This window comes from Polypterus senegalus, chromosome 3 (assembly GCF_016835505.1).
Source record: "Polypterus senegalus isolate Bchr_013 chromosome 3, ASM1683550v1, whole genome shotgun sequence".
In the NCBI taxonomy this organism is placed as follows: Eukaryota; Metazoa; Chordata; class Cladistia; order Polypteriformes; family Polypteridae; genus Polypterus; species Polypterus senegalus.
Genome location: NC_053156.1, coordinates 212,881,137 through 212,902,861, shown reverse-complemented (window position 1 = coordinate 212,902,861; position 21,725 = coordinate 212,881,137). Strand labels below are relative to the sequence as shown.

At 36.9% G+C, this 21,725-nt stretch overlaps 1 protein-coding gene across 1 annotated transcript in view; it reads right to left on the bottom strand.

Annotated features, from left to right (window-relative positions):
* Positions 1–21,725, bottom strand: part of trdn (triadin) — a 251,814-nt gene that overhangs the window by 23,997 nt on the left and 206,092 nt on the right. Inside the window, exon 11 of the mRNA XM_039749803.1 lies at positions 11,850–11,885. Within this exon, the coding sequence (XP_039605737.1) occupies positions 11,850–11,885 (36 nt within the window). The remainder of the gene's footprint in view (positions 1–11,849; positions 11,886–21,725) is intronic.

Here is a 21,725-nt window from a genome sequence, read left to right as displayed (position 1 = left end):
TTTTACAGCTTGGGAGGGTTTCAATAGTTTGGATAAAAATCATAACAGACCCTTACCAAGAAAAGTATAATGAGAATGAACTAATTAATTAATACTAAGATCAGAATGTTCTTAGGAAATACAGGGTCTTTGAAATTTGCCATTTCCTTACATAAAACTGCAATCCTGTAACTCAGTTATTTTAAAAATAAAATCTTTTCACAACAAATTTCAACCTGGCTTCCACCCAAGTCATTTCAAAGAAAGAGCATTAGCTTGTGTTGTAAAATATATTTTGATAAACCCAACACAGGAAATGGCACCTTAATTATACTTTTAGATTTTAGAACAGCTTTTGATATTATTAACTAAAACATTCTGATGCACGGTATTCTGCCTTACACAGAATTTGGCAGGAAGTGTAATGAAAGTAGGACCAGAAGATGGATGAGGCAAAATCGTTATTTATACAAGTGTAATAGGCACATATCTTTTATGCATTTATTTTGGTTTAAATTTGGAATTTTTTATGTGTAGTATCCATCTCTGATATGTATTTTACATTTTTTGAATATAAAAATTGATTTTCATGACCATTTTCATTTTTCTTGTTTACATAATGACACTTGCTTTTCCCATTTGACCACTTCTTCTCAGAGTTTTGATCATCTCTTGGTCTTTTCATCTTAGAATAATCCTTGGGGACACTGAGTGACCATAACTATAAACAGGGTTCATCACCAAGAGTCAGAATAACTGTCCTACCACACCAATATGCTGAACCAGTAATTAAATACTTAAAGAGACAACAATGTTTATGGATAAAATCAAATCATACTCTAGCTAACACTAGGCAATTTATGTTAATTGAATCTAGACTCTTGGGTAAACAGGAAATGTGTACCATTGACCTTTATAACATTGCAAAACTCACATCATACATTGTGACTTTTGGGTTTCCCATGCTAGCAACAGCTCTAGCAAATGGACACAAAAAGTGCTAAGAAATAGTTGCAGCCATTAGAAAAACAAATTGTTGATGCATCAAGACTTGAAATATCTTTAAATGTGTGTAAAATGACCTCAGTTGACAAGATTAACTAAAGACAAAAGACAAAGAAAACAACAAGAAAATATGTTGAATGAACACAAAAAAGTTCCAAATGATAACACACAGGCTTGAGAACTTCATTGCACAGTCAAGTACTGATCTGAGATAGAACACTACATACTTTTCAGTTCTTAAATCCTATACCCATCTGTTGATGGCACTCTCTCATTCATGTCTGACATTAGATAGACTATTCCTCAGGGATCTCTAAATGGCCCAGTTATTTGTTGTTCTTAGAAGCCTTAACTTATGATCATTATAGAATGGTGCCTCAACTGTTGTATTATTAATAAACTGCTTACCATTGTAAAGCAGTGGATGGCTGAAAACGATTTGTTTTCATATTTGGAGAAAAATTACACTCTTTAAAGATGTTCAATCTGAAAATAATAAGGTTCTGCTGACAAATTTTAATTTGATTTGCTTGTTTTGCTTCCACAAATTGTAGCTATAAACTTTGACCTTTAGCTTAGATATTTTCACACTGCTAATGGTTTCAATTCTCTACTTACCAGATCTGTTTATAATTTCTGAACTTCCTTTTATGTCTATTCTCATCTGATATACAGTATAATTGTATCTTCTTGGGCTACAATGTGACGTGCCTTGCAAAACGCTCAGTAAAAATACTTAGTAGGAAAAATATTGCAAAACAAACAAATAATTCGGAGCTGGTCAAATAGTTTTTTTCCAAGATATTGTGCCATTTTTGTTTTGAATATTTTATAATACTGGTGTGTTTATAAATTATCTTAAGTTCACATCTTGTGAACATTACCTCTATCTTTATATGAAAATGATAGAATCAAAAAAATAATTTTTCAAATATCTATTCACTTTCGGGTCACATTTATATCATTAACAACTGGGAATGCGAGTGACACCTGGAGTACCTGGAAAAGGCCAATATTGACTCTGTACAGATGTAATACTGAGCAACACTAACCACTGCCTCCCTTTTTATATTACTAGGAAACACTCAAACATCTGGCCTGTGAAGAAAGGTGGTTTATGGGCTTCTTCTGAAACACAGGACCACAGGTCACCCAGCACTGAATAGGACTGTCATTTGCACTCAGAGTGTATGACATGTATTTGACATGAAAACAATAAGTCAGCCTGAGCAGTGAATTTCACTGTCAGCAGATGACTCCATGGTTTTTCTCCCGTTAGTTATGCCACTGCCACTTCCTGCAAGAAGGTTCCAAAGCCCAATTACATGGACGAAATTTGTTGGTCATGTTATATGTATTACATCATAAGCCCTTAATTAAGTCCAACATCAAGGATCAAGGCCCAGTGTATATATATATATATATAATATTGTCGCAGATGGCTGGGGGGGCGACCCGCCACACCCGGAAGTGCTGGGGGGAAGAGGATCGGGGACACCCGGAGTGCTTCCAGTTGCACAGCCGGCACTTCTGCCACACTGGGGATTGCCAGTGGAAGATTGCTGGGAGGCAGCTGGAGCACATCTGGGTGATTATAAAATGGGCCGCCTCCCTCCATTTGAGGGCCGGAGTCAGGAGAGAAGAAGGACAATGTATAATACACGTGTTGTGGGTGATTTGAACATGTCCGCCTGTCTGTGTCCGGGTCATCTTCCACAATATATATATACAGGCAGTCCCCGGTTATGTACGAGATAGGGACTGTAGGTTTGTTCTTAAGTTGAATTTGTATTTAAGTCGGAACAGGTACATTATTTTAAAAAATGCTATTGTTGACCGACTATAACCAAGTGCTCTGCCAATGAATGATGGAGTTTCACCTCTCTCTGACCTTTTTATAATTTCTACTTTATTTTCCATGGTGATGCTTTTTCTCTTCTCTACTGTATCACAAGCACTTGCATCAGATTTGTGTTTCAGAGAAATTCTTGAAGGGTGAAGACAAAAGGTTAAGATGAGCTCTTCTGCACAGCACTGTACACACTATCACAGCAGGAAGGCACCCGTTGTCAGCACGTCTGACGTACTGAACGAGAGACAACTTCCTGCTGTGTATAACAGTACAAGCAGGCTTGCTATTGAGAATGAATGGGGGCGGCGAGGGGTGGTTCACCTCCCGCCTACCACACAGTCACCTCCACTACAGTATGCTGCCTGCAGCGTCCGCCCACCTAGAACGAACACGGTGCGGCCAAAGGGTAGTGAATCGCCCACCACTGTCTCATTCAACAGGCAGCCACCTAAAGCACACTACAATACTGCCCCCCGCCTCCCTGTTCACCCTCATTGGCTTCCGTTCAGCCACAACTGGGTCACCGCTTGCAGCATCACCAGCACACATGGCTGCCCTGTTCGTTCTCGGTGGGCGGGCAATGAAATGCCCCATCCAGCCTCTGTCCAGTTAGGAGCAGTAGCTGCGGTGGCCTGGTGAACAGGCAGTGAACCGCCCCATCAATCCTCCGTCCTGCACACAAACAGTAGCTGTGGCCCCAGGGACTATGGACCCTGGGTCACCGCTTGTCGCCCAATGAGAATGAATGGGGTGCGCCCGAGGGACACTACACTGTGTGAGCAGCAAAATCGCTCCCCTCCAGCCTCCATAAAGCCACCGCTTGCAGTGTCCCCAGGTCAAAAATGACAGAGCAGCAGTTACTGAGGCGCATGCGTCGCGTCACCCTGGCAGACGAAGCAGCTGCAGCCGCGTTTGTAAGTCATATGTCGGATGTCCATAACCTGGGGTCTACCTCGCTTCGCTAGCCCACCCCCGGGTTTGGTTTACCGGATATACAATTTAAAGGGATTGTTATTTTCATGGGAATTGTAACATATGCATTATTTTCACTTTTATTTTAAAACTTTTGTAAAAATAGTATTTGGAATTAACATTTCTTCAAAAGCGCATTGCATTTTGATTTCTTTGTTTGGATTTACATCGTGACAACGCAATGTATATCTGCCTGTGAGTGAATATTGTTTCTTTCTCTCTAATAAATAAAATCACTTTCTCGAATGTTTGTGCATGCTCTTTCTTCTTTGCTTTGTCATTGATGTGTCATCTAGAACGTATAAAATTATTATCCTGTTAAAATTTATAAGAGCTGAGAGCGCAGGAAGTGTGTCTGACAAAAGCATTCATAAGACTGAGGTTAGATGACCATGGTCTTGTTTGAAAATAGTTGTAAGTAGGGCGTGACATGAAAGAATCTCATGTTAAAAGTCTCTGTCTCACGGGACTTCATACTGTGCCAACGTTTTTGGAATCTTTTAATTCTCACTGGCAACACGAATTAGACGATCTACAAGTCTCCGACTTAAAGTTTAAATCTGAACAATACATTCGATCTCTGTTTGCTGGTCCATTATTTCACTGAGTAATAATTTCCATTTGTTTGCGCTACTGCGATCTTTCCTATCCTTGTTTTGAGACTTTGAATTTTCATACTTCCATTATCTCTACCCTGCTGTGCATGTGTACCACGGCAACATTTTTTAATTATTTACAACTTTCTATTTTGTGATCTATTCTTTGTCCTTTATTTCCGGCCCCGGGCATGGTTAAATCTCTTTCTTGTGTGGCGTATAACGCTGTTTACTTTGTGAAGGGGGGGCTGAACGCACGCTAAGGAGATGTGTTCGGATCAGCTGCTGGTTTTCTGCTGCTGTTGGCAAGCTGTGTGTTCTGCTTGTTGCGCTGCACATCGATCATTTAAAAGCCTGTGCAGCAGCTCTCCTTTTGCCACTTTGCATCTTTTACACTCGCGTTGTGAAGGGGGGGCGGAACGCACACTAAGGAGATGCGGTCGGATCATCTGCTGGCTTGCTACTGCTGTTGCTGCTGGCAAGTTGTATGTTCTGCTTGTCGCAATGAGTGTCAATCATTTAAAAGCCTGCACAGCAACTGTCCTTTTGTCTAACTGCCTTCTCTCGGGTGACATCAAAGTGTCTTCTGAGAAGATGACATCTCGTCTCTCTCCCAAGATTTTTTTTTATAACAGATATATATATATATGTATATATATGTATATATATATACACACACATACACATATTGTATATGTTACAGGGAAACTGGATAAACCTAATATGACCCAGGTAAAACTTGCATTATCCAGCAGACCTGGGTAAAGCTGGAATAACATACAAGCTTGTGACTTTACCCAATTGGATAATGCGAGTTTAACCAGGTAATGCTAGGTTTTTGTTCATGTTGATGATTGATTTTTTTATGTACCAAGCAGTAAACAGGGTACAATGTGGTATACAATGGAATGGACATTCAAAACTGATAAACCTTGACTTTAATGATGACATTGCATTGCTTGCAAAAACAAAAAACTATCCTCAACATGTACCAACTAATTTAGAAAGGGCTACAGGCAAGGTTGGCTTATGAATCAGCAGTATTAAAAACTAATACCACTGATATCAGTGTTACTTAGCCAACAACAACCCAATTCGTGGTCAACCAAACACCATTTGAAGAGGTTGACTGGTTTACTTACCTGGGCAGTACTCTGATCAAAGATGGTGACATTGAAGTTAAAGTAAATCACAGGATTGGGAAGGTTGCAGCAGTCTTTTGGCTAATTTGTTCAATATGGTCAACGGCAAGCATCAACACCAATATAAAATTACATCTGGAGGACTCAACTGCTGTGACATTTGCCAGTAAAACATGGAAAGTCACCGTGCAAATAGCTCAAAAACTGAACGTCTTTCATCAGAGGTGTTTGCGAAGAATAATCTATGTCAGATACACTGATCATTTTCCAAATGAAGAGCTTTTCCATATTGCTGGGTCCAAGAGACTGCAAGATATTATCGCAGAGCAAAGATTTTGTTTTGGCTGCCCACATCTTGCTCTTACCAAATGACCAATATACAAAGATAGCCATGAGTTGAATACCAACAGATGGTAAAGAAAACCAGGACTGCTGAAAAAGACTTGGCACAGTATATTCTACGAGGATCTCCAGAATATAAACATCAAATGGGAAAATGATTAAGAAACTGCAATGAACAGAGCAAAATGGCAACTGATTGCTGCCTGATGTGCCCAGCAGCACTGGAGGACCTAAGTCTAAGTATCCAGGCCTTTTGGGTAATTCTAGGTTTATCCAGGTCTTTTGGATAATGCAAGTTTTACCCGGGTAATGTGAGGTTTATCCAATATCTGACTTTACCTGTAACATATATAATAAAATATATAGATTATATAACAATATTGTTTTAATAATTGTCATGTTCCAGGATCAGTCATTTTACAATTAGAAAAGTACTAAATTCTTTTTTGCAAAAATTGTGTCCGTCATGTTTCAGCCAGGGCGTGTTCCCTAACATATATTTTTACTTTATTTTTCAGGTATTAATGCATTTAGTATGTATGTATCATGTGCTCTCCTGTGTTACATGTATTTTGTAGGAATGATGCCAATTGACAGGGCCACCCAAACATCACTGATGAAGGAACACTCTAAGCCTATATATTTGGAAGCAGGTGATGAGGTATTTTTGTCCTTCATTGACATTAAAGGAGTATGTTTTGTATTGTACTGTTTTTCTGGTCCTGGGTTAATTGTTTCTGCTTTTTGATTTCTGGATTGTGCATTTGGACTTGTATGCTGTGGTTTGCATTTCTAGGCATACCATTTTTTTTTTTGCCATTTTCTTTTTAGATTTGCCTTATTTCAAATAAATTCCTCATTTATAAATATCCCTTGTTAAATTTATGGTCTCATTTCCTTAAAAATGCATTTTTGGTGTATGTTGAACCTCAAATGCCAGTTACCCATTTTGTGCCTGGACAGGCTGCCTGGGGTGAGGTCTATTTCAGGGGTGGCTTTTGAGTCTTTTTAGAGGCCTCATGCACTTTGGTTATTTCCAGTGCACTCTGAATCAGAACAACATCCTAGGACCCATACATTATTTAACAACATTATTTAGCTGTCAAGATGCAGGACTGTTTTCCTCAGAGCAGTGCAGGCTATAGTTAAATGTTTAAACAATACTTCTAATTGCTTTGCTCTGCAGTGGTTTTGCCAGAATTTTATCAAATTAACATTGATATGTCAAATAGTAAAGTTGCTAGGATGGCACAATGACAAGTATTATGTCTATCCCATAAAATGCATCAACTGTAAATCTCCCCTGAATTCCACTTAAATTACTAATACATGTACATGTAATTTTTTTGCATCTGGATGAACTGCCTTCTAGGTGCAGCTTGAATGTTCTTCCAGCATTCATATTGATTTTTGCTAGAAGTAATCTTTTCTCCAACTGTCTACATATGGAAGTTTAAATTGGCTATGAATGAGTAGGTGTATTTTGACATGTGAGAGTATTCTTCAAAGGTTTTTTCCTGACATCTCACTGAACATGGTTTTACAGTATAATGGATGGATTAATGATAACCAAACTGCATCTGAACTCTGAAATCCAACAGGTTTTCATTTAACTCAACAGGTAAATTGGAATTAAATTTTTTTATTAAGATAATTATTTCCCATATAAAATCATATCATTCAAGTGATCTGAGGCAGCATATCTGAGTAGTAATACACAAGGGTCTGTTAAGGAAGAGGTTCCAGCACAGTTATGCTCACTGTAAATTTAAAAGCAACATAAAACATCCACTTTCAAGCATTCAAGCCTGTTTTGCGGCACAAGGCCCAAAATGGAAATTAGCCCTTCAAGGAAAGAGACAACTCATTCTATTTAAATATTTTATATTACTTCATCTAAAGCATTCAGGAAAAATAGCAATAAGAAAACAGTTTCTATTTCTTGGTTAGTCCCAAATGGTTTAAAGTAATATTAAATGTAGGGTCTCACTATTTTTTGATAATTTAGTAGGTGGTGTTCCAATGCATAAGGAAACACAGAGATGTCAGTTCAGTCCTTCCTTTTAACTTAGTCACCCAGAGAAAAGCATTTAACCTGCCTGTGCATCCATTGTGAAATATATATGCAAACAGAATTGTGAAATATATATATATATATATATAAACAGATAAACTGTGTGTCTGTACTGTACTGAAAAGCTTTAAAATAAAAAAGAATAGTTGACAAACATGTGATTACACTTTTAGTTTTGCACTTTTCAGAAACAACATTATGTAATGAACATCAGTACACCTCATCAATAGATGTGGTTTAAGCTATGGGAATATAGAAAAAGATATTTATAAAAATTAAGATTGAACCTCATTTACCTTATACTTTTTTTACTAAATGCAATGCCTATTTTCAGTCTCCTTGTTAAAGTCTTTTTCAAGTCACAAGAATGGTTAGATGTTTATAAAATCAGGAAGGCTGGAAAGCATGGTAAGTTTAAAATCATTAATTTGTTTAATTAATGACCATACGGTACAGATGAAAAGATCATTCTAATTTAAATGTGCTCCCCAGCCTTTCACAAGAGAAGTTTGCTAAAGTGGTTATTCTAACAATGAGTTTCAGACATAGAACATACGACTGGATATCTTACATAAGGATTAAGTGACACACGTAAATTACAATTTTTTCATGGCCATTCTGATATTGTTTGTTCAGCATTTGTTGGCATAGAAGCCTACTGTGTCAGGAATTTTGTTATCCCAATTTCTCACAAAAATGTAACATTACATTTTTTTCTCAGCCATTACTATAAACACCACTGTATATATAACAGATAAAAAAAACTTTTTGGTTGGAGTATTCCTTTAAGGCAAATTTGCTCAGTTAGTAATTAGAACTGATGATACTAAGTTGGTGGCAAAATGTTTGTTTACAAAAACAAAAACTTGTTAAGAGTGAAAAAATGTTTTCAGAACAAAAAGCAGATAAAATTTCATTTTAGTAAGGCAATATCCATCCATCTATTATCCAACCCACTATATCCCAGCCACAGGGCCACGGAGTTCTGCTGGAGCCAATCCCAGCCAACACAGGGTGCAAGGCAGGAAACAAACTCTGGGCAGGACGCCAGCCCACCGTAGGGCGCGTGCACACACACACGCACACCAAGCACACACTAGGGACAATTTAGGATTGCCAATGCATCTAACCTGCATGATTTTGGACTGTGGGAGGAAACCCACGCAGACACGGGAAGAACATGCAAACTCCACGCAGGAAGGACCCAGGAAGAGAATCTGGTCTCCTAACTGCGAGGCAGCAGCGCTACCCACTGCGCCACCGTGGTAAGGCAATATGATAAATAAATGTAAAATGTCATAATGCAGTGAAATTATTTTTATTGATCTCTTTTTGAACACGTTATGCAAAAAGTTACAGTGTATTACTGATTGGCTTGGTTTTTGCCTTCTAAGTTGTACTTCGGGTATAACCTCCTCCTGATTAAGAGGGTTCAGAAACGAAAGGATAGGTGGATGGATTGTCAGAGGAACTAGGTACATTTATTTATTACAATGCCAATAGTACCAATAAATTCATAGAAAGTTATACTATTTCTGACATTCTGATCTTCTAGTAGATTCTGAGTAGAACTTTCAGACAAGACCGATACAAAGAGCCATGTACAGTGGCATTAACCAGGTTTAGACAAATGTATTCATCTAGAAGGCACTATTACACTTGGAGTACTAGGTGAACACCAGCATAGCTTGCCTGATGGCGCTATGAACTGGTGGATATGTGTACCATTATAGTGGCTTGTACTGTGTGGCTTCACCATATTTTTAGACAATGGAGCACTAGGTATCTGCTAAACCAGTGATTCTTAACCTTTTTTGAGTCACAGGCTTCTTTAAGAACCTGATGAAAGCTATGGACCCTCTTTCCAAGAAATATTCACGTAAACACAGCTTTCTATGCAATGAATATAATATACTTTATGTATCGAGATTTGATTGTCTCATTCATATATGACATACAAAAAGTATTTTTAGACTTTAAAGTAAACAATCTAAAAAAGCACTTCTTTTTTATTCAAAAAGTAACGGCCTTTTAATTATAATTCTGAAATACAATCCTCTTGTGCAAATTAAAACAGATCTACTACTACTATGTTTTCTACTGCCATTACTATTACTACTACTACATCTTCTCTAAACATTACTGGGCTGTACAGTAAATGTAAGTGTTAATTTTTATCTGACCCTCGCTGACCCCCTGAAACCCATCCATGGACCTCCAAGGGGTCCACGAACCTCAGGTTAAGAACCCCTGTGCTAGACAGTCAGATACTAGCTGCCTGTTTCCCTATGTAATGCTAGAAAGGTGTTTCGGGTTGAGGTAGCTAGAAGTGGCTACAGGTATTTATTTCACTGTAGCCGTGTAATTTAGTACAAGCACTGACTGTATTCTCATAATGTTACCAGAATTATTTCTCTTCTAAATTGCTTTAAACTTTTAAGAATTTGTTTTGTTATTTTCTTTGACCTTCATTGCTTGTTAAGTGATCCTGTTGCCTCCAGAATGATGGTTGTCAACAATGCTGATTCATTTTACAGATTGTAGAATGTGTTTATAGTATTGTTGCTGCTCTTGACTCAAGCATCATGACAGATATTGTATTCAATAATAAACTGTGGTTTCTCAAAATTCTGAAACTTACTGTCCACAAAACAGTGACATTTTCAGAATTAAATCTCACTCTCTCTGTGTCTCTCCCAGTTGGTTGAACAGTTATATTCTGGGTTCACGTAGATTGGCCAACTGCCTCCATCTAAGGGACTACTAAGGCAGACATTTTTAGGGTTGGATTCCCCTTCTGATGCCAACTTCCTTTAGTTGCCTTTTATGACACACAAGAGATGGTGAAGACTAAGCAAAGGCGACACGGGTATTACAACTAAAAACTTTGTTTTACTCATATAGAGGTAGTTTCAAATGACGATGGATAAAACAAATTAGCCATCTCTGCTATTTCGGTTCAGCTTGCATGTAAATATCTTTAATTATGATACAAACATTGCAAGGACTCTCACGTTGGTAGATGCAACGTCCTAGCTTATCATGTTCAAATTCAGTTTGCAAGTTCATAACTAGCATTCAGAGGTTAATTTTTTGCATGAATATATATGTTTGTATAAAATGATTTGTTGTATAAGTCACTTTGTAAGTTCTTAGTATATAAAAGTTGCCATAGACTGAAAACTCAGATGTTTTTAGTATAAATCTGTAGTGACCTCTGATTCTAGAAGTGCCTACACAATGAAGTGTAAGTGGTTACTTGCGTCACTGTCGAACACATTCTGTAGCTGAGAGAAATGGTTTATTGAAAATGGAAAATTAGGGAAGGAGATAAAAGAAAAGCCGGGATCTTTGCAGAGAGGAAAGAAAACTAATCCTCCAAACACCCAGGACCAAAGCGATAGGCACTGATAGCTTTAATGTGTCTTTCAAATCTTTCTGTTTCCTGCTACTTTATCAGTTCTGTCCTGCTTCTTTTATTTGGTGTGGTTCCATTGTACAATTAGAGCCAGGAAGCAACCAAGAATTTAAAGTGGGGTAGGTACTGTTGCTCGGAAAGAAACCTTAATCCCACGTTTTTATGTTTTAGTCTATGAATGACTGTGGTTACAAAAAATGTACATCATATGCTAATTGTACTCCATCTGTGATTTGAGTTTCATTCTTGTCTTTCTTATGTCAGTGTCACTATTATCTGCTGTTATTTTTGCTTGCATTTTGCATATTCTTCCAGCTGGTATTGTTGCCTCTTTATCTCCTCAAACCTCTTATTGTCATTCTTTCAACTCAGATCCCTTCAGACACACTATGCAAGCCAAGCTAAACTAAAAAAAGCAAAGCAGACTGCTTAAGCAGCAAAAGCTAAAAGAAATCGGTGGGTAATTTACTTGTTGTTGAAGGTCTTGCTTTGATTTTGATTCTTCCTATGGACAGAAGTATACAGAAATAATTTCAGTGACTTGTAAGACAAGCTATCGGTGCTATATAAACAGAAATTTAACTTATTAAGAATGAAAATTAAATGACAATTTAATGTTATTATTTTATTATAAACCTGTTCACTATTGTGTTCACAAGTTTTGCTCTTCACACTACAATAAAACATTCAATAACAGAAAAAGAATTGAAATTTTGTAAAATCAGAGATTGAAAATGTTCACTGCAGCCAAACTTCAAATTCAATGCCCACTTTGAACCAACTTTATATTTATTTCTGCTCTTCATCAATTACCTACTGTAAATTAAATTGTTCCAGCAGTATGAATCTTGCATTTCTCAAAATGTACCAGTACTCAATGGTACTTGAAATATGCAGTATGTTCACTTTTGGTTATATTGATTATTTCCTAAAAGGCAGCTAATTTCTGATGAGAACATGAATAGATGTAACTTTTGTGGTACTTAAAGTTCAGAATTTGTCAGCCACATTTTTAAAAATGCACTAAACAATAAATAATATTGTTCCTCACATTTTGAGTTGCATGCATTACAGAGAAGACAAGCTCCTCAAAAATCCATGCCTACTTTTATTCTATAATATTGAGTAGGGTGCTGCACACTTTCTGATCCAATCAAAGATGAGATGCACAACATCAAACCAAAATAAAAAAAAAAAAAACACCTCTGCCTAATTCCACTTTCTCTTATAAATGAATAGGTGTAACAAGTTTCAAGAACCCATCCAAATGCATGCAATTTTGCTACATAAAAAATCTGACGTCTTATACATCCAACCACTTATCATTTTCTGTTTCCCAAAGACAATCCCTTCAATGGGATGCCAGTCTTAAAATAGAACAAACATATTTATGTTGACTAAGTTAGAAATCCTATTTTATCTGGAATTCCCACCTATGGGATGTGGTAGGATGCCATAAAACACATGAAGAGAACATGCAAAATTCTTAAAGGCAATGACAGGCCGCAAATCAAACCCAGGTTCTTGAAAGTGTGAGGCAGCTCTGCTAACCATCACACCACCTTGCCATATATAAGGTCATTACTGTCACAGATACATGGTATAGTGAAATTCATGCTTGATTTTTGTGTCCTAGATAAAGCTTTATGGTTCACACTGATGCCAGAGCACTATGAGTTGAAGGGGAGCATGAAAGAAAACATTTTTCAAATGTAAAATAGCTTCTATTCTTTTTAACAATACCTGAAGCCATTGCAGATGTCTGTGGTTGTAACTTTTTTAACAAAAAGATAATTTTGTTCTTTTCTGTTTTGAAATGTATAACAAATGTTCTTCATCTGTTTATATTCATTCCTATAGTAGTGGCCAGAATACACAGTTCTGGTCCATACATTTCAAAAACTACATAACATTACTGCAAGATGTTACTGTATTCCAAAATACTTCACCCCCTTATATGTATTCAATAAACATGAAAGTAAAGGAGACGACTATCAAACATCTCATCATTTTTTCAACCATTCTTATGTAAATTAGCTATAGAAAAGAAAAAGATTGTGTTTAGAAATAAACATTATTTTTATTTGATGCAGGGTAATCTAATTAGCATTTCACCAAGCCATCCACATAAAAAAAATCTTTTTAAAAACACAAACGTAATACCAAAACAACAGCTACCATAACATTAGGCATAGAAGATACCGCATGTCACAATAAAGATGGATATTCTAATGTCCCAAAGCTCCAGTGATTGTTTAAGTTACACTATGGTTTTCAATTTTAGGTGAGTGTTGCTAAGGTAAAATCAGTCACATTTCCAAACTTACTGTTTCTTCCTCATTCTAGCTCAGCGCTTCTCAACCTTTAAGTATTTGTGACCCAAGTTTTCATAACAGTTTTAATCGCGCGCCCACTAATACCAATTTGTTCTTTTTTAATTAATGATATATCATAGATGCATATTTTATTATACCCACTTAAGTTTTATCGACATTTATCTAACTCTATATTTATTTTTCTAGTATCAGAATGTAGTTTAAGTTAATTTGTTTTGGTTTCAATAGATGTATCTATACTAATAAAAGGCAAAGCCCTCACTCACTCACTCACTCACTCACTCACTCACTCACTCATTCACTCACTCACTCACTCACTGACTCATCACTAATTCTCCAACTTCCCGTGTGGGTGGAAGGCTGAAATTTGGCAGGTTCATTCCTTACAGCTTCCTTACAAAAGTTGGGCAGGTTTTATATCGAAATTCTACGCGTAATGGTCATAACTGGAAGCAGTTTTTCTCCATTTACTGTAATGGAGATGAGCTTCAACGCCGTGGGGCGGAGTTTCGTGTGACATCATCACGCCTCCCACGTAATCATGCAGTACATAGAAAACCAGGAAGACCTCAAAAAAGCGCTGAAGAAAACATGCATTATATAATTGAGAAGGCAGCGAAACAATAAGAAGCGAGCGAGTGACATATACAACCATATTCATGAGTTCTGCTACTTCGGAAACAAAGCACGATGTAAACCTACACTTTAAATTAAGTTCATAGACAGGCTGCGCTGGCGTTTGTAATTTAGTGCCTGCCCATATAAGGCCGTCCGTCAGCGGCAATCCAATAGCAAACTGCCACGGGTAAATATTCACGGGTGAAGGACTGTGCTTATGGAGAGGAAGATGAGATGGTCAGGGTGGTGTTTGACACAAACTCAGCGAAACTGCGAGAGAAAGTTTTAAGTGCCAGGACTAAGGTAACATTAAATACAGCCATGGACATAGCACGAGATGGCACCAGCACAGCTGGGAAACTTCGATGCATGTACACCGAGTGGCTCACGTGAACTGACGTAGTGCACAGATAAAAAGCAACAGTTCCAATGAGCTGAACAAAACCGAATTACACAATTGAAAAGGCAGCAAAAAATATGAAGCGTCTGATACTTACAAGCATATTCATAAATCCAGCTACTGCGGAAACAAAGCACACGTTGGAAAAAGTCAATGTCCCGCTAAAGGAAGACAGTGTAAAAAAAACCCGTGCATGCAGTGTGATAAAGAAGTGTGATGTCAGATAAAGAAGAAGACGAGCTGTTTATTGATGCAGTAAGAAACGAATCGATGAATGAAACCTGTCATCTTTACAACGATTGACAAACACGGAATGTAACTTGAACACAACACATCCTACAAATACGAACCTGATTGAAAGAAATAATGATAATCAAATCCTTGATGACAGCAACACTCAGTAACACTCACAAAACAAATACTGTATATTGACAGTCATGTTACGTTATTTTTAAAATGTTCCCTTTTCTTTTTCTACCTTTTTTAACACACTACTTCTCCGCTGCGATATGCGGGTATATATATATATGTATATATATATCCCGCTCTACATACTCGAATAATGGATACTTTATTCGCCATCAATGATTGTTTTGGTAAAGCCATACTCAGTGTATTCATTAGATGAACGGTAAAAAAGTAAGAGCGAGGGAGGATGACTCATTGAGGCATGCAGGCTGTAGTGCGCGTCAACTCTATCTGAATTGCGCGATCACATTTGAAAAATATATCTTTTCAAGTTCTATTTAGTCCATATGTGTCAAACTCAAGGGCAGGGCCACATCCGCCCGGCGTAATTATATCCAGCCCGAGATCATTTTATATACTGTATTATTGTTATTAATGGCCCGGGTATATGAAGCGCTGGTAACACAATAAACTACAGATCCCATAATGCAGCGCTTCAGCTGCCTTGCCAAACACTTACCGCGTTAATCAAGTCTACCTTATGATGCTGCAAGTTATTGCGAAGCTAGAGTTATTGCGCACTGAGTTTGCACAGCGCTTTGGTGACTTTGAAGAACAAAAAAAGTCCGTCTACATGCGGCTCGAACCTTGTGCATGTTTGGTAGCACATATCTGTGTGAGAAGCTCTTCTCAGTGATAAAGACTAACAAAACAGCACACAGGAGTCGCCTCACTGATGAGCACCTGCAATCCATCCTGAGAATCTCCACAACACAGAACCTCACACCAAACAGAAACGAACTTGTGGCCAAAAAAAGATGCCAGGCGTCCAGCTCTAAAATGACATATGAGCAAAGACAACTGAATGATTTGATTTGTTATTGCACGTAAGAGCGGGAGTCAACCGTTTTAACAAACAGTGTATTGCACTGATACGAAATAGCTGTGTGTGTATATATGTAGATATGTATGTATGTGTGTGTATATATGTGTGTGTATATATGTAGATATATATATGTATGTATATATGTGTATATGTATAGATATGTATATATATATGTTTATGTGTGTGTGTGTAAAATATATATATATATATATATATATATATATATGACAACAACACTCATCACTCACAACAGTGACAAAACAATTACATTGACAATCAGGTTACGTTACTTTCAAAATGTTTCCTTTTCTTTTTCATTGCTTCTTTAACACACTACTTCTCCTGCGCGCTGGTATTTTGCTAGTTTTTAATATTTTCGATTCTTGTTTTCTTTTTTTCACATCTTCGCGCCCCCCCTTTTTGTTACTTCATGCCCCCCCTTGGGGGGTCTGCCCAATAGTTTGAGAACCATTGTTCTAGCTTATCATTACTTTCGTTAAATGTTGCTTTTGCTGTTTTTAAGAGACTGCTGAAATGCACTTTTATACTATATAGACTTCATCATAGTTTTTAATTTAAGATGTTGGATGTTAATAGTATATGGTTCAAGGTTTTTTGATAATAAAAATAGTTAAAAATAAAAAATAAAATTTTGGCTGTCATGCCTACATATTACGATGGAAAACAAGCAACACATTTTACCTATGATTGAAAAATTTTATTATGTGTTGCTGTTTGGCAATTGTTGCAAGTTGATAGTCACAGTAAAAAATAATCTAAAAAAATGTATATTTCCATAGGAAACTTCAGGTACAAATTATTGTGCTTCAATGAAATGGTCAATAAATTATAGTTAAACAAATTGTCCCACTTTTGTTTATTTATTTTTTGCTACTTTAAGCTATCTGTGATTAATGGGGAAAATTAGAAATATTCCAAGTATTCATGCAATTTGGAATGACTATAAGATCAGTGTAAATTCTTTGCTTGAAACTTCTTTTTGTAGTGTTTCATTTTTAATAAAACAATAATAATATTAATCCTCCAACCAGAGAAGTATAGGAGACAGCAAAATAAAATTAAAGAAGACAACAATGCAGCTGTTACTCTATGCTTTGAATGCATTACTAAGAATTGATTTAATTCAAAGTTAAAATACGAACACCTTTAAAGTAGGCTTACATAAAAATAGTCAGGTCCATAAGTATTTGGGCATTTACACAGTTTTCATAATTTTGACTCCATACCCCATCACAATGGATTTTAAGCAATCATTATGTGATTGAAGTGTAGACTTTCACATTTAATTTATGGGGTTTAACAAAAATATTGCCTGAGCCATTTAGGATTGGCAGACATTTTTGTACATGGTCCTCCTATTTTCAGAGGCTCAAAATAATTTGAACAATTGATGGACAAGCTGTTCCATAGCCAAGTGGGAGCAATTTCCTCATTATTTCATTAACTATTAAGCAGGTAAAAGGTCTGGAATTTTAATATCATGTGTGGAGTTTGCATTTGGAAGCTGTCCCTGTAAACTTTCAATTTTATGTCCAAATAACTGCTAATGCAAGTAAAAACAGTCCATTATTAGGCAGAGAAAACAAAGCAAGCCCTATAGAGAGACAGGAGAAACACAAGGAGTGGTCAAATCAACCATTTGGTACGTTCTTAAAAAGAAGAAACACATTGGTGAACTCAGCAACACCAGACAGTCTGGAAAACCTCAGAAGACAAGCATGCTAGTTAACTGCAGAATTAATTCTGTCCGTTGTAAAGAAGAAACCCTTCACAACATTTAACCAAGCCAAGAACACTCTCTGGAAGGTAGACTTGTCATTGCCAAAGTCTACAATCAAGAGACAATTTCATTAAAGTACATATAGTGGGTTTACCTCAAGGTGCAAATTACTGGTAAACCTCAAGCACAGGAAGGAGAGATTAGACTTTGCCTCAAAACATTTTTAAAAGCCTGTCCAGCTCTGGAACAATTTTCTTTGGACAATAGAAACTAAGACGATTATATACCCGGATGTTGTAAAGAAAAGAGCATTGAGAAGAGAAGAAATGGCTCATGGTCCGATATATACCACATCATCTGTGAAACATGGTGGAGACAGTGTCATTGCATGGCCAATTTAAGTCAGGCACTAGTGTTTATTGGTGATATGACTTCTGGCAGAACTAGCAAGATGAATTTGAAGTCCACAGGGCTATACTATCTGCTCAGATTCTGCCTAGTGCTGCAAAACTGAAACAACAATGCTTCACAGTACAGATGGACAATAAGAGAAAAACATTGCAAAAGCAACCAAGTGCTTTTCAAGGCAAAGAAGTGGAATATTCTTCAATCAACTGACCTCAACCCAACTGAACATGCATTTCACTTGCTGAAGACAAGCACTTGAGATGGTCATGGGTTCCAGACATTTGACCACAAAAAGATTGTCAACCAAATATTGAAAATAATTATTCTTTTTATGATTATGTTAGTTTTTCCAAATACTATTGAGCCCCCTAAAATGGGGGGGATTTGGCATGTAAAAAAGTCTTTTCTGAACAGCTTATATAATACTTTTGTAAAGCCCTTAATTAAAGCTGAAAGTCTATACTTCAACCAGATCTTGATTGCTTAATTGCAAATGCATTGTGACGGTGTATATAGTGAAAATTATAAAAATCGTGTCACTGTCCCAATACTTATGGACCTGACTGTATATGTTAAAACATGGCAAAAATTAGACTCCATTTTTCACTACCACCTATGAACTAAGTGATGGATGGCAATATTGTGCTTTCTGCATATGTCAGTGTGGACACAGCAAACAAGAATTGTGTCTCTCTTTAAAGGTGATTATTGAATTCTACTTAAATTTTGTGATTATTATTAGGTAATCAACTTATTTCGGTGACCTACATTAAATTTAGAGGTTTATGGGTCTGCTTTGATAAAATTATGACTTAGGTGTCACTGTCATAATAAGCATCCTTTCAGGTTGATGGTGTGAAGGACAGCATAGTGGATAGCGTAAAATTTATTGGGCACACAAAACAGCTCTAACATAAAGGCAAAAGGGCAAGGAAAGAAGAAAAGGTAGAGTCACAGAAAGGTCAAAACAGGTAAATTTAGTTTAATGGCCAAGAGAAATAAGCCAAACACCCAAAAACAAAACAAAACCAGCACCAGCTTTTATACTTTGCACTAAGTCTGTTTGTGAACAAAAGGTGAGATTCTCCCATTTTAAAATAAGTATGGCTATACTCTGCACCTCAAAAGCAACTTTGCATCCACAAGTGTGGTTTCCAGGAGCTTTTTTTGTGAAGACTGCAGGATTATTCTCAGGATTTAGGCAAAAGGGCTATTGATTCAAATAAAAAAGTGCCTGAATATGAAGACATAGCCTTATCGCTGAAATTGTATTGTTGCAATCATAGTTTTGGGATCCCTGTTTTAGTTCTTTGCACTTTTGTGGATTTATGGAATAGTTTTGTACTCCTCAGTGGATTTTATCGTTATGATGATAATGCTACTAAAGTACTCTGTTGCCAGTTGGGTTTTTTTTTTTAGACAACACTAATTTGTGGTAGATTTGACTGACCATAGCCATTTTGCTTCTGCCAATCATTTCTAGTTTTGTGAAGGTTCACCTGAGTTCATCATACATTCCATATTGAAGCAGGTGGTGAAGTAAAGACTTTATCTGTGTGTTGGATTCATTTAGAAAACATAACAGAAAAAACTTTTGTTGTTTAGTTAGAGAAAATTGACATAGCATAGGAAAATTTTGCTTTCTGTCTCTTGACTTCAATTCCCATTTCAGAGTACAGTATTGGGCTTTTGACAATCTGAATGTTTGAATTGAATTCTTTTGTGGTGGTCTGACTCCTGTGCTTGTCCATGATCTCAACTCTGATATGTTATGCCTTTGTTTTACAAAAATCTAAAAAGCACTTCCAGTGCTTTAGTGCTAGTACTCTTATATGTTTCATTTAGTATAACTTTGGTCCAATCTCTGGATAGTCAGTTCTTGTTCTCCTGTCTCCAGATATGCAGTCTCTCTGAAGACGGACATATAATATACGGATCACTGTCACATTTCTAAACCAATCCAATGCAAGAGAAAAAACTATTATACAATGGCATTTGAAGATATCGATAACGAGTGATAAAAGTGAACGATACGTTATAACAGATACTGTGTGTACTCTCTGTTGTTCACTGTTACAACTCTAGTGTAGGAGTCGATATAAGCTTAAAAGAATTGGCAGCTATATTCATGAAAATATGAACGGCAAAATATGCATTTAAATGTGTGTCACACTCCATCAAAAGATCTGCCGTTAAGAGAGCTGATAACGAAGATCCACAGGAGATGCTGATTTCAGTAATCGAAACACCTGAATCAGTAAACATGTCTAATACCACCAGCAGATGCACAGATGAGGCTGCACAACATCCATCTTCTGACTGCACTTTCATAACTAAAGAAATTTCACATTATTATCTAAATGTAGATACAAATATGCCATGACAAATAGCCACAAAGTTTTAACACGTTGTATATCAATAGACAACAATGCTTATCTTATCAATTTACTGTTATGTCATATAGTGATGCAATAGTTAAAATGACAGAAGATATCATCACAGACAGAGTCACATCTCAAACATGTGGAGCACAGTACTTGCAATGGACTACATGTATGTATCTGCCTATTTTCACTATTGCTGCGCTCATTACAAAGTGTAAATTAATTATGTTTCAGTTACCTTATTTTTTTACCTTAAAGTGGAGAAGAACAAATTGATTGTAATCGCTTATGCCACACTATTAGCACATAGACTTGCAGTGCTTAAATGGAAGAATCCCAGACCACCTTTTGTAAATCAGTGTGTAACTGATGTTATATACTATTAGAAATTGGAAAAACACTTATTCTTGCTTAGAGGATCCATTAAAAAATTTTTTAAATATAATAATTATGTAATATCCATCCATCCATTATCCAACCCGCTATATCCTAACTACAGGGTCACGGGGGTCTGCTGGAGCCAATCTACAACAACAACATTTATTTATATAGCACATTTTCATAAAAATAATGTAGCTCAAAGTGCTTTACATGATGAAGAAAGAGAAAAAAGACAAAGTAAGAATTAAAATCAAAGAACACTAATTAACATTGAATAAAAGTAGGGTCCGATGGCAAGAGAGGACAGAAACAACAAAAAAAAATCCCGACAGCTGGAAAAAAAATAAAATCTGCAGGGGTTCCAGGCCATGAGACCACCCAGCCCCCTCTAGGCATTCTACCTAACATAAATGATCAGTCCTCATTGTATTCAGGGTTCTCATGGAAGGACTTGATGATGATGGTCACGTGGACTTCTGGCCTTTAATCCATCAAATCCCAGCCAACACAGGGCGCAAGGCAGGAAACAAACCCCACGCAGGGCACCCACACACCAAGCACACACTAGGGACAATTTAGGATCGCCAATGCACCTAACCTGCATGTCTTTGGACTGTGGGAGGAAACCGGAGCACTTGGATGAAACCCATGCTGACACGGGGAGAACATGCAAACTCCATTCAGGGAGGACCTGGTAAAAGTGAACCCGGGTCTCCGAACTGCGAGGCAGCAGCGCTACCCACTGCGCCACCCATAATTATGAAATAATATAAATATAACATA